General features: G+C 40.5%; 1 protein-coding gene across 5 annotated transcripts in view; it reads left to right on the top strand.

Annotated features, from left to right (window-relative positions):
• Window positions 1-14,160, top strand: part of LOC126984299 (androgen-induced gene 1 protein-like) — a 149,404-nt gene that overhangs the window by 17,629 nt on the left and 117,615 nt on the right. For all 5 annotated transcript variants that reach the window (XM_050837925.1, XM_050837924.1, XM_050837923.1 and 2 more), the window contains exons 3-4: window positions 5,086-5,214; window positions 9,904-10,121. In XM_050837925.1, the coding sequence (XP_050693882.1) occupies window positions 5,086-5,214; window positions 9,904-10,121 (347 nt within the window). The remainder of the gene's footprint in view (window positions 1-5,085; window positions 5,215-9,903; window positions 10,122-14,160) is intronic.

Genomic DNA, 14,160 nt, shown 5'->3' with positions numbered 1-14,160 from the left:
GCTAGTATTGGTACCAGTACCGAGGAGTCTAGTACCGGTACCGTATCGTATAGCTGGTACCGTTAGTACCGGTACTGGTACCGGCACCTGCCCACCCCTATTGTTGAGTAGTGTGGCAGCGTGGGTACTGTATTGTTGTTCAAGTGGCATGCGGAAAGAACTGAGCTCAGCTGTGTGGCCGCTGCGCTGTGTGAGTCCAGTTGCGTGCGACATATGGTGGCCACTCCATAAAATATCGCATATAAGTAGAAAAAAACGTGTAAATTAAACATTTTTGGGGATTTTGGACCCCGCGTTATTTCAAAAACACGTAAACCAAACTCGCGTAAATCGAGAGTTACCTTATCTGGCTCCCTGGTGATTATCAAGTCCAATCTAGATGGCTCATCTCCTCTGAATCTTGTATTTTCCTCCACCCACTGTGTGAGGACGTTATCTATAACCAATTCCAAAACCTTGTTCCCCCATGAAGCTTCACTTCCTTCCGATGACCAGTTTTCCCACGACACTTCCTTACAATTAAAATCCCCATTATCAGAATATTGTGTGTGTGTGTGTGTGTGTGTGTGTGTGACAAGTCAGGACATGACCTGACCTGAGTCAGGTCATGTTTTGACCAAAGCCATGATCTGACTCCTTTCTGCCCCATCCTCCCCACATCCTTCTCATTTCACCTTCTGTGTGTGTGTGACAGGTATGGACATGACCTGACCTGAGTCAGGTCATGTCCTGACCAAAGCCCTGACCTGACTCTCCTTTCTGACCCTCCCTCCCCACACCCTTCTCCTTTCTCCTTGTTTTCATCCTCTCTATCTCACCTTTCACGAGAGGGGCTCATAACCAGTCAAGCTACACACCTCCTCTCGAGTCGGGGGCTCACGTGGTATTGAGGCCGCGCCGAGTTGAACCAAACGCGACAGGGAGGAGGTGGCAGGAAGTTCAAACGCGGTTAACGTGTTAATAAGTCTCTCTCTCTCTCTCTCTCTCTCTCTCTCTCTCTCTCTCTCTCTCTCTCTCTCTCTCTCTCTCTCTCTCTCTCTCTCTCTCTCCATAGCCACAATGTTTGGAGGAAAACGTCCAGTGTGATACAACCTTTTAAACCTATTAAGGTAGCGTGTGTGACGCTGATGGTAGTAGACGTGACCCGTACATGTCAAAGCAGCCTTGAACTCAGGAGTGATAATGCGAAAGTCGGGATGGTAAGAATTGAGGACTAACCGTGAAAGCGAGGATAAAACTGGATATCATGAAACTTAGAGGGTACTGCATATGTGTGTATATATATATATATATATATATATATATATATATATATATATATATATATATATATATATATATATATATATATATATATATATATATATATATATATATATATATATATATATATATATATATATATATATATATATATATATATATATATATATATATATATATATATATATATATATATATATATATATATATATATATATATATATATATATATATATATATATATATATATATATATATATATATATATATATATATATATATATATAATTTTTTTTATTTTTTTTATAGTACATTTATTTGAGAGCATTCTGGCACCTGCTTTCCTCCTCTAATGAGGATGTTATGCACTCATAGGTGAGGGTGTCATGGGGCGCCATTCACTTTTTGTTGTCAGACTGGTGTTCTGAAGTCCGTGGTGCCCTGGATGGTGCCTAAAACCCTCCTGGCTTGTAGTCACTGTCATCCAACCTTTTCTTCTTTGGCTGCTTCTTGTGTGGTGATGTATATCATGTTTTAAAAGTCACAGTACAGGAAACTCGATTTACGCGAGTTTGGTTTACGCGTTTTTGAAATAACGCGGGGTCCAAAATAAAAAATAAAAAATTATTTACACGTTTTTTCCACTTATACGCGATATTTTATGGAGTGGCCACCAGATGTCTCACGCAACTGGACTCACATAGCGCCGCGGCCACACAGTTCTTCCCGCGCGCCACTTGAACAACAATACAGTACCCACGCTGCCACGCTACTCAACAATAGGGGTGGGCAGTTACCGGTACCAACGGTACTAGCTATATGGTACGGTACCGGTACCAGACTGCTCGGTACCGGTACCAATACTAGCTAGCCACTCATGGTGTCCCTCATTTCTTCCTCACACGAGTGAGGCTGAGACTGAGTGCCTGAGTGGATATATCGGTGATATGGATATTCTCTCTCTCTCTCTCTCTCTCTCTCTCTCTCTCTCTCTCTCTCTCTCTCTCTCTCTCTCTCTCTCTCCACTGAATGAAGTAAATAAGCATATTATTCCCACCATCACTCGTAGATTATGACAGAGAGCTAGGCAAGACACAATTCACACGTTTCTGGTGACACGCGCCATGCAGCTGTTTGTTGTATGGGTGTGGTTGTGTGGTTTGTAAACAATGCAAATGGCGGCTGGGCTGGTATTGCGCGAAATATCTTCTCGTACAAGACTCATGATGTACAGTTTCTGATATCATATTTACCCCATTATTCTCACTAATATTAATAATTAATAATGAAGACATGGATATTTTTTTCCAATATGATTTTTTATGTAGCTTGTACTGGTCCTTTTTTTAGTCATACAATCAAGCCACCTGTGACATCAAGATCAAGATCATACAAATGGCGCCCGACGGAAAAACGGGATAACAGCAAGGCATGGCAATCCTCCATCGATTTCAATTTTGTACAGTAGCTATTAGATCGCCCTGTATTCTATGGTAACATATTATAAGACAGCTACGGACTATGAAGGATTATATACAATGATAAAGGAAAGTTTGCCGTTGTTATTGGATAAGACAAAAAACAGACCCTTAAAAACACCCCAAAGATGAAAAAAAATCATTAAAAATTTGTACATTCGGCGTACAAGGCGCAGGGGTAAACTTTCAGGCATTTTTTATGAGAAAAAGGTGTGCGCTATACGCTGAAAAATAGTATTTATTTTTCGACAGAAACCAATCTCTTGTTTGATTTACATTGTTTTTGATTTACGCGACCTCTTCAAGAACGCAATACTCGCGTAAATCGAGAGTTACCTGTATTCCAAAACTACACGTTCTGCTTTCTTGTCTGTAGTGACAGCTTTAGGGATGAGAATCGGTCATATAGACTTAGCAGCTGGTGGTGTATCAGGTGTTGAGGAGGTGCCAGCAACATATATTGGTGTATCAGTTGTTGAAGAGGTGCCAGCAATAGGTGTGGACCAGGCGGGGGTGGTGACAGTCATGAGACAATGAGACATACCGCACCAGGAGTGACAGGTGCCGGCTGACCCTCCTCCTCCTGTTCTTCCTATCGCCCTCTCTCCTTCCCCAGTCATAGTTCACTCAGTCTTCTTATTCTCCGCTGCACGTCAAGGGTCTTTTTGAAAGCCCTCAGAATTGATGAATGCGTGAAATAAGTATTGAGGCAGAAAAATGCAGCATCATAGTCTTGTCTCTCCAATAGCAAGCCTGCTTGCTAAACTCTGCCCACAGATGACACAGAGTCTCATATTGCTCAATTTTGTAGAATAATAATGAGAAAATGTTTGAAAGATATCTATATCAGAGAGAAGGTGGTGTGCTCGAGTGTCCAGGAGCATGGTCTGCGTGGTGATGGGGTCGGAAACGGTCAATTATTACGTTATGCGGCACAGTTATGACACTTGTTGCTTAACTATAGTCATCCACAAGCCCTAATGTATTCAACAAACCATAAAACAAAAAAGTTTTATTTGATGACAACTATAGGAAACGCCCCCCCCCCCTTATTAACCGAATGTTTAATTTCACTTTTAAACTAAGGTGGACATTTGTTAGTGTTATCTTGCTCCTTGCAAAATAGGACAAATGTGTTCTGAGTGAGTAATTGATTTTTAACCCCTCCACTACGGCCGAGCGAAAACAGCTCCACGCGCCGTATCCGAGGTCGCCACTCACCAAATTTCAAATGTCGCTATTGAATATAACAAGCTTTCAGCCATAAACTCAACACAATCATCATGTATTATATATGAAAACATGCAGAATTAAATGGTACACATAAAGAAACTCACTACGGCCGGTCCAAAACAGCGCCTCACGCCGTATCCAGGATCGCCGCGCGCGCCAAATTTCAAAAGTTGCTATTGAATATAACAAGCTTTCAGCCATAAACTCAACATAATCATCATGTATTATACATGAAAACATGCAGAATTAAATGGTGCACATAAAAAAGCATAAATTAATTGATAATTTTGAGATGTAAGCATAAATGTAAAGATAAAATAACTCGTATATTGGCTAAAGCGCGCCAGGACGCAGTATGCGCGTCCTCGGATATGGTACGGGGCACGCAAGGACGCAATATACACGTCTTCGTGTTGAAGGGGTTAAAAGTTTAGCCAGGCTTCCTCTGTGTTGCAATCATTTGATAGTTGTATTTCTGTTAGTTTTTGTCGGATTTCTACGACATTTGTTGTTTTGAAGTTAGGCACCATTTTTTTTTTCAGTCACTGTTGTTTCAGCTCTAATGTCGACGTGCACTAATTTATGATCGCAAGAACTAAAATATTCTCCTACTGTAACATTACTGACCAGATTATTTTGGGGTGCTATAACAACAATTAACAAGGTCTAGAGTGTTATTTTGTTGAGTTGGATCAGTAACCATTTGACTTCAGTAATTATCCTCTAAAAATTCAATAATTTTATGACTTGCCTTCTCTACCCGACAGTATCGCCAAGTCAGTATGAGGGAGATTAAAGTTTCCTAATATCAGTGAGTTGCTGTTATTAAGTGACTGCTGTAAAATGCTGTACACTTCAACATCATCTTCGAGTGATTGAGAGAGAGAGAGAGAGAGAGAGAGAGAGAGAGAGAGAGAGAGAGAGAGAGAGAGAGAGAACTGAAACATGAATAAAGGAAGTAAAGAATGATGGGGAATGGAAAGAAAATGAAAAATGTCATTAATAAAGCAAGGAGGAAGAAAAGAATCTGGAGAAGGAGGATGAAGGATTTCAAAAGTATAATATATACATACTATACATATGTTATAAGTTTGTTGTTTTCTCTTTGCAGCTGTTGCAGTTTACTTATTTCTCTTTGGCCTTGTTGAATGACCTTCTGGGATACAGTGCCAGGAAGCGATCAAGGATGCGAGACCTGCAGGACTTTTTATTCTCTACCATTGTGTTTGCCATTGGTTCAGTAAGTACATATTGTCTTTAGGAGCTGTGGTTATGTGCTGACACCCTGCCTGGTCAATCTCTTTCATCTCTGCCTTTCAATATCTATGGTACCTTTCCTTCCTGCTGGAAGTACGCCTACACAACCTGTGCCTAAGAGGGGTGACCGCTCTAATCCTTTAAGCTACTGTCCTATAGCTTTACTTTCTTGTTCTCCTAAATATTTTGAAACAAACCCTAACAGGAGAGTTCTTAAGCATCTACCAACTTCTGACCTTCTTTCTGATCACCAGTATGGGTTCTGCAAGGGGTGTTCTACTGGTGAACTTCTTGCCTTCCTAAGTGACTCCTTGTCCTTTCCTTAGGCATCTCAAAAGCTTTTGACCAGTGTGGGTTCTGCAAGCGGCATTCTACTAGTGATCTTGCTTTTTTAACTGACTCCTGGTCATCTCTCTTGCGGCCATACCATACATCTCCCCCACCACCTTCCTCTTCCCTATCCCTTACACAGTGTCCCCTTTCTGTTGGGCACTATAAGTGGACCCCAACACCTTCCATTCCTAGGGGTTGGGTTGGTGGCTTTTGCAAACACCTGTACTTGGAAATCCTGATGATTGAATCATTTTACACATTTTAGTGTAATTATACATATTTTTCGATGTACACTAATCACAAATAAAATGGTTGATTGAATGGTAAATATATAGGTATTATTGTGTACATAGCATGAGTGATAAAGTTGGCATTCCCGCCGCCCTGTGTTTTCACCCCTCCACTGCTCCACGCTGTCTGCAGCCAGGGAGTCCACACGTGCCCGCCGCTACCACTTCTCTGCCCTCCACTCCCATCCCGTCAAACAAGGAGTCATTAGAAAAGTGATCGAGCCCCATCGGAGCTATATCAAAAGACTACCTGCTTGAGTTAATCAAGCAGGCCTATTGACACGGCAAGGGTTAAAAATCATGATACAAACCATAAAATCTTTAACAACATTTTGAATAATTTATTTAATTTTTTTTTTGCCAATTCATATTAGATCAAATAAACTTTCTTATAATTCCTGGATTATTTACCACTATCTTAATGATAGAAATACAGGATTGACGCATAAAATATGCGAAGGGGCTGATGAAGATGTGCTTGTCCCGACCCCTTGCCAGATTCCAACAATTTTGCCTTCCCACACCTTCCCTTCCCTTCTGGAAAAAAATCTTTGAGTTTTATGGTAGCAGAAAATGGCCGAAGAGGTTCGACAGTCGAAGGGGTTGATTTATGGTACGGCCGATAGCTGTTTTGGTGAAACTTTTGCTGTTGCCTTAGACATCTCGAAAGCTTTTGACAGAGTCTGTCACAAATCTTTGCTTTCCAAATTACCCACCTATGGTTTCTATCCTTCTCTCTACACTGTGATTGTTTCACTCAACTCAGACTCAACTGCAGTTCTCATAATGGTAGCCTGTTGTAATTTTTATTCAGTCTGGTAATGAAAAATATCTTAGATGAAAATACCCTAGATTGGGGAAAATCCTTACATTAAGGTATTTTTTACCCCATATGGAAACAATGCGGTTTCACCCACAGGAGGTTAGGTTAGTTTACAATACGCCGGAGTGCGTTATATGCGGCAAAATACGGTATATTGTATATTCTTGTTATTATTGATTTAATGATATTCGATTAAAATTAGAGAATGAGTGTTAGTAATTCAATACCACTAAACATTTAGAAGCGGTGTGAAGAGTGTTTCAAACATCGTCAGGGATTCAATTGGCGTCTGCTGATGTAGCGACGCTAGTTAACCTGAGTGGCTCAAATAGTCAGCTCTGCTCTCTCAGATACCAGACTTCATAGCAAGAACATCTTCACACCCACATTCTCAGCTATTCTCATAACTTGAGAAGTAAACTGAGGAAAAGTCTGTTAAATGTCCAATTCCCAGACTGAGCCTGGCTTCATGCCTTGTCAAGCCTCCACAAACTCCTCCACTACCACTTAGACCACATGGACTAAACCAGCCTTCCACCACCATCTGTGTCTCTACCAGATACCTCCACATCTTTCTCCCAGAGCTCTGTAACTCACAGCTAAGTAACAACCTAGTGTTGGCCAATTCTACTTCTCTCAGCCTGAGCTAGGAGTATGGGAGTATTCCAGGTAATTTACTTCCTTGATTGGAAAGTGGTATTTCCTGTAAATCTAAATTTGAATTCCCACAATTTACATTATTACTTTCAATTTTACTTGTGACAAGATTTTGTGAGTTTATTACAGTAGAATTTTATTCAATTATGTGAATCAGAAACCATAGAAATATTACCAGTGTGTGTATGAATGAATACAATGATAAGCACATAGTTTGAATAAACTCTAGAATGTCTCAAGGGTCATATATAATAAATAGGGGAGGTGGTGGCTGTTTGGTTAACGTGCAGGCGCGTCGTCAAGGAGGATGTGGGTTCGTGTCCTGCCTGCCGCCACAGGCTGGGATTTTTCAATCACTTACTGTCATGAAGGCCACCTATCAACCCAGACTCTAGATTCTCTCTTAAAAGAGGGTCAAAGATGAGCTCTGGGGGACAGCATGAGCCAAGCAAGATGGTGCCACCATAAACACTTCGCCTGTGCCATAACAGGCTGGGGCTGACCATCAGGCCCCTCCAAGAAAACCTACCAGCACCATATGCAAAAAAACAAAAAACAAAAACAAAAAAAAAAACAGACTACTGTTGAGGCCTTCTACCCTCATTCGAGACACAAAAACAGTCCCTCCACCAAATCTGTAACCCTTGTGTGGTGATAATAGGTGCGCCTATTTTCAATCATCGGCAAGTGACTTAAAAGTACAGTAAACCCCGCTTAAGTTGGACCCAAATAAGCCGGATATTGGATAAGTCAAACACTTTCAGGATTTTTTTATTTATTTATTTATTTATTTATTTATTTTTTTTTTTTATTTATTTTTTTTTTTTACATTCCAAAAAGTAAGTTTTTTGTTAATGGACATTCAAAGTTTGCCAGCATTAAAAGGCCATCCATTTAAAGTTAAAACTCCCCAGCTGCATATTCTTTTGAGTCTCCCTTCACTCTTTCGTTGTTTTTGCCCTCCCACACTCTCCCGTTTTCTATCTTCTCTTTCGAGGGCAACTTTTCCTATATATGTGTAGTTGGTAATCCAAGCAGTGGCTGAATATTTCCAACTTTGTAACCTGTGTCATAGTCATAAGTCTTCAGCACAGCACGGGCCTTCTCTGCACAGCACGGGCCTTCTCTGCACTTTTACGCAGTGCCTTCTTGCCTTTCTTGACACCACCCATGATGTAGAAAAGCAAGGTAAATGATGAAGTATGAGGAGACCAGAATAAAAGTATAACCTGCTCTCTGTTTGTGTGTCACCGAGGCCTGAAACAATGGGAAGGGAGGCTATAGTCTCATCGAAAAGATGCCAAAAACCTCCAGCAACATTATTTTATCCAATGAAATAAAAAAATATCTATATATTTACCCGTATCACATTATAAACAAGTGTTATGCATACGTATAGGGTTGCCAGATGTTGCCAATATTTTATCTAATTTATTCTAAAAACATTGATTTATCTTGTACCACAGAATGTTTTTTTTATGTTTGGGATACTTACAATTACAGAAAATTCACATTTTAGTTCAAAATGGGTGTTATTATACCATATATATAGTAACAGTGAATTGTTATTTACATAAAAATCGCACAAGTAACGTGTCTCACATTTCCATTAGCAGCACAATAATTATTAGGAATAACCAAATTTGCTGGCTATAGTAGGTTGCTTATCTGTTTATCTGTTACTGATATGAAGCACTCCTTAATTGAACCTGTAAAATCACAGTTAATGAAATTACGCAGGCAAAGTCGGAGAGGAAGTAGCATCGTGGTAACATTCCTAACACAGCTTTTGAAAATATATATGAAATCTGAATTAAAACATATAAACAAACTGAGTGTGGCATGAGGTAGACTGAAGTATTGGTAATATATCATGCAATTGCCATTCATATATCTTGCACACTTTTAATAATATAACTCAGAGTAGTTCAATAACTTGTCTCCAAATATAACGTTCCTCACGATGGAATGACCCTGTAGGCACCTGCAGAGCCAGATATCCTTTTATGTACCTGCAATGAGATGATTTATAGGTATTTGAAACACTGATCTCTAATATAACGCATATCAGTGATTTGCAAGGCCATAGATCGTTTGAGTATGATCTGATATACCGTTTGATACAAGCTTGTCTTTCGTGTGCTTGTATGGTAGATTATTGGTGGAAAACAATATGATTGCGGTTTACATAAGAGGGCTTGAGGGTTCTTTGTATACTCAAACATTTAAATATAGAACCAAAAATTAAAAGTTGATCTTCACGCAATCACGAACTAACAATACGCGGGTGCCACATCAACATATGTGAGTGGACAGATGGAAGGAAACAGACTATAGTAGAGTTGTGTCCCTCCCACCATCTAGCATTTAGTTATGTATATGTGAAGAAGTGGCAACTCAGTGAGTAGTCTATTGTAACCCAGTACTGAGTTGCAGTCCTTACATTGAAGAACCCTGTATTGATTAAAGCATACCTGGCACAGTTTGTGCTCAAAAGATTGTTGACCACTTTTTTTGTAAATTCCTGTGAAATTTCTTTTGTAACTTGCATTACCTTTTTCTTTTTCAGTTTGTTACAGTTTCTTTTTGGACACTGTACAACATTGACAGAAATTTGATATTCCCTGAAATATTTGATGGATGGTTCCCGACTTGGCTGAACCACAATGTACACACCACGCCCCTGCTGGGAGTTCTGATGGAGTCATACTTGGAACTGCACTCCTTCCCCAAGCGTTCTAAGGGCTTTGGAATGGTAGCCCTATTTTCACTAGTGTATTTGATCTGGTAAGTGAACAGAATGAGTTTTTGGGATAGTTCTCTCACCATTACCATTAACCAGAACCATTTACATGGAAACATGGAAATGCAGGCAACAGAAAGCCTATTGGCTCATTACGAGGTTGCCCGCCTTGGTGATTTAATCTGCTCAACAGCCACTTGGGGCTTGAGTAGCAGATGAAAGCACCTTGATATTCAATTTACTCCTGACGCAGCGAAATGACGGTCGATTCGATATTTGAAGGAGTTGATGGTATTCGCATTTACTACTCTTGAGGAAAGATTGTTCCAGTGGCGGATGACTCAGTTTGAAAAGAAACTCCTCCCAATGTCCGTGTTACATTGACTTGACTAAATGGGTAAACCGTTATTTCTAGTTCTTTAGTTGGTTTGCAGTTTAAAGAATTTGGAATAATCGATGTTATTGAACTTTTTCAGGTACTTGAAGATTTGAATCATATCCCCTCTTAGGCGTCTTTTCTCCTCCAGATTGAGGCGCTTGAGTCGTTCCTCGTACGGTTGAGGCCTTAAGGTTGGAATCATCTTCGTGGCGCGTTGTTGAATCTTTTCCAGTAAATCAATTTCCTTTCTGAAATTAGGAGACCAGAACTGTACTGCATACTCGAGGTGCGGTCTTACCATGGAATTATACAAAGATAGCATCACGTCTGGCGTTTTACACTCGAAGTTCCTCGCTATGAGCCCAAGCATAGTGTTGGCTTTGTTATATGCTTTTTTACAGTGATTCGCATGTTTCAGGTCAGTGCTGATGGTGACCCCAAGATCCTTTTCCTCCTGCATCACCTGCAGAGGTTTCCCATTCATGATGTATGTGTGGTTACTATTTCTGGATCCAATGTGCATGACTTTGCATTTGTCAACATTAAAGGACATTTGCCATTTTTCCGACCATTCGATAATGTGATTGAGGTCTTTCTGAATGATTTCGCAGTCGGTCTTTGTGAGGGCATCTCCACCTACCTTGGTGTCATCAGCAAATTTCGATATTGTGGATTTCAGTCCCGATTCATTGATATATATGATAAAGAGAATGGGTCCCAGCACTGACCCTTGAGGCACTCCACTAGTGACTGGAAGCCAATCAGAAGGGTGTCTGTTGAATAGTACTCGTTTTCTGGCGGTAAGCTAATCCCTTATCCACACGATCAGATTAGCTCCAATGCCCGCCGAATGCAGTTTCTTAAGGAGTCGCTCATGCGGTACCTTGTCAGAGGCTTTCTGAAAGTCCAGGTATATAACATCACTGGGGATGTGGGCATCCCAGTTCTTATATATACCTTGGAAGAAGTCTAATAAATTCGTTAGGCAGGAGTGATTGTTTCTGAAGCCATGCTGGGTGTTGGAGATTATATTATTGTCTTCTAGAAACTGAACAAGTTTATCTCTAATAATCTTTTCGAGTATTTTTCCTGCCACTGATGTCAAACTTATGGGTCTGTAGTTTAATGCAACGCTTTTGTCTCCTTTTTTGAAAATCGGTGTTACGTTCACCATCTTCCAGTCTTCTGGGACTTTGTTCAGTTGTACTGACCGGTTGAATATGTTAGTGAGTGGCTGAAGTATTTGTTGTTTAAGCTCTTTTAATAACTGCAGGGACAAACAGTCGGGTCCCGTTGACTTGTTCGTGTTGAGTTTGTCCAAGTACTTTTTCACTTCTTGGTCGCATATTGAGTCAATTTCCAGCGGCGTGATCCCCCTCGGCGGGTCAGGGCCCTCTGGAATGGTCTCGATGTCCTTGACTGTGAATACGGATGTGAAGTTACTGTTGAGGATTCTGGCCATCTGTTTACTGTCCTGAGTTACAGATCCAGTCTCGTCTGTCAGGGGACCAATACAGTAATCCCTCGTCATATCGCGGTTCACTTATCGCGGTCTTGCTATATCGCAGATTTCTAAATTGTATCGTATCGCGAGTTTTTCGCTACATCGTGGGATTTTGCAGTTTATAGCTATTTTTATATATTTATTATTACAAATATTTTTGCAGTAAAATAATCATTTTCTAGCCTAAAATGTTCAAACTAAAAAAATGAATTTATATGTTGTTAAAATTATGTTGGTTTAAAAGTGTTGAAAGTGTTTAAGAGTACAGGAGGTCCTCAACTTACGACGGAGTTCCGTTTCTAACGACATGTCGTAACCCAATTTTCGACTTTCGATTTTCCGACGCGGCCCATTGCACCGTTAGTCTTTTCCCTGGTTCACTCCTCCCCCACTTCCTTTCTCTCTTCTCCCTCTCAATCCCCATATTTTTCTCCTTCCTTCTCATTTCTTTCTTCCTTTCCCCTCCCTCCCAGTTTTTCTCTTTTAATCTCTTTCCCTCCCACTCAAGTCTTTTCTCTCTCCCTTTTTCCTCACCTTTACCTGACCCTCCCTCCCTCTCTCTCTTCTTTTCCCGTCCCATTTCCTTCACTCATTTCCCTTGTTTCCTCCTTTCTCACACCCTCTTATCTCTAGCCTTATCTCTCACTCTATCACTCTCTTCCACCCTTTCTCCTTCCCCATTAGATTATATGAACACACACACACACACACACACACACACACACACACACACACAGAGGCAGAAGAAAGGAATAATGTAAGATCTGAAGAGGAAAAAGAGGTATTTTTTTGGAGAGTTATGGGAGATTGAGTCAGAAAGTGGTACAGAATGGAGGAGATGAAAGAGAGGGAAAGTTAGACAAGATCGACACAATTAAGGGATTGAATGTGATGTATACAAATGTAGACGGACTAATATCTAGTAAGCTGGAATTGCAAGACTACCTGCGAGAGAAGGAGCCAATGATAGTATGCCTAACAGAAACTAAACTAAATGAAGACATCCAAATAGTGGTTGATAAAAAATACAATGTATGGAGGAAAGATAGAGTGGGCAAAGGTGGTGGAGGAGTGATGATAATGACAAAGGAGTTATTAGTAAAAACAGTAGTATATGGAGAAGGAAAAGCAGAAATAGTGAGTGTAAATTTGGAGAACAAAACCAGAGAAAGGATGACGATCACAACAACGTACAGGAAATCCCCTATATACGAAAGGGTTAGGGACTGAAAAAACCTTTCGTTTATCGATTTTTCGTATATCGAAGCCATTTCCCCCATAGGATTGTTAATAAATAGGGGGGTTAGGGACCAGCGCCAGCAAAAAAAAAAAAAAAAAAAAGTTAAATATAACTATGCTTAAAAGCAATTTACTACTCACAATACAATGAAACGCAAGGCTCATAAATAATTAAAAACAATTACCATTTCCTGTTCCTTTACTGTTATAGAAATGCATTACATATGTTAGGACAATCCCCTCTAACTCGTCACTACAACTCATCACTTAACATTGCCAATGTTTACTTCCCAAGCTGTGAAAGGCCAGTTTCGACTCTCGTGCCCGAAACACGTGCCAAACAGTACACCACCGCACCACTCCAAGCCCCCCCCCAACCCCTCCATCACCCTCACGTTTCCTCACGCTGGCTGGGATGTGTTTCGGATTCGAGTCCAGTGTTGCCAACTCAAAATTTACAAATCCGCTAGGATGGCATGAAAACTCCGCCAGATTATAGGTGAAACCATAAAAATTTGCCGCTAGATTGGAGTTAAAAATCCGCCAGTTACTCCTGTCAATTTTAAGATTTTTCCCGCTAGATTTCAAACAAAACCTCTAGATTTAGCGGGAAAACCGCTAATTTGGCAACACTGTTCGAGTCGAAGCAAGGGGTTCACAAACTGGCAACGCTAAGTGATGAGCGTTGAAGTGGAGGGGACTGGACATGGACACTTGCTGCCTAATCACTGCGAGTGTGCGTGAGGCTGTTGACGGCGCGCGGCGACCGATATAGACATCGGTGCAGAAACAGTGGGCGAAACTGTCGTACTTTTCGTATATGCGAAGCATGTCTTTCGTGAACCGAAAATTGTCCTATATTTTTCACTTTCGTATATCCGAATTTTCGTACATCGAGCTTTCGTATATCGGGGATTTCCTGTATGTACCACCTAGAACAAACTCATGGAGTAAAGAACAT

Source organism: Eriocheir sinensis, chromosome 56, assembly GCF_024679095.1.
Source record: "Eriocheir sinensis breed Jianghai 21 chromosome 56, ASM2467909v1, whole genome shotgun sequence".
In the NCBI taxonomy this organism is placed as follows: Eukaryota; Metazoa; Arthropoda; class Malacostraca; order Decapoda; family Varunidae; genus Eriocheir; species Eriocheir sinensis.
Note: the sequence above shows the minus strand (reverse complement) of the source record. Positions and strands in the feature narration are given on the sequence as shown.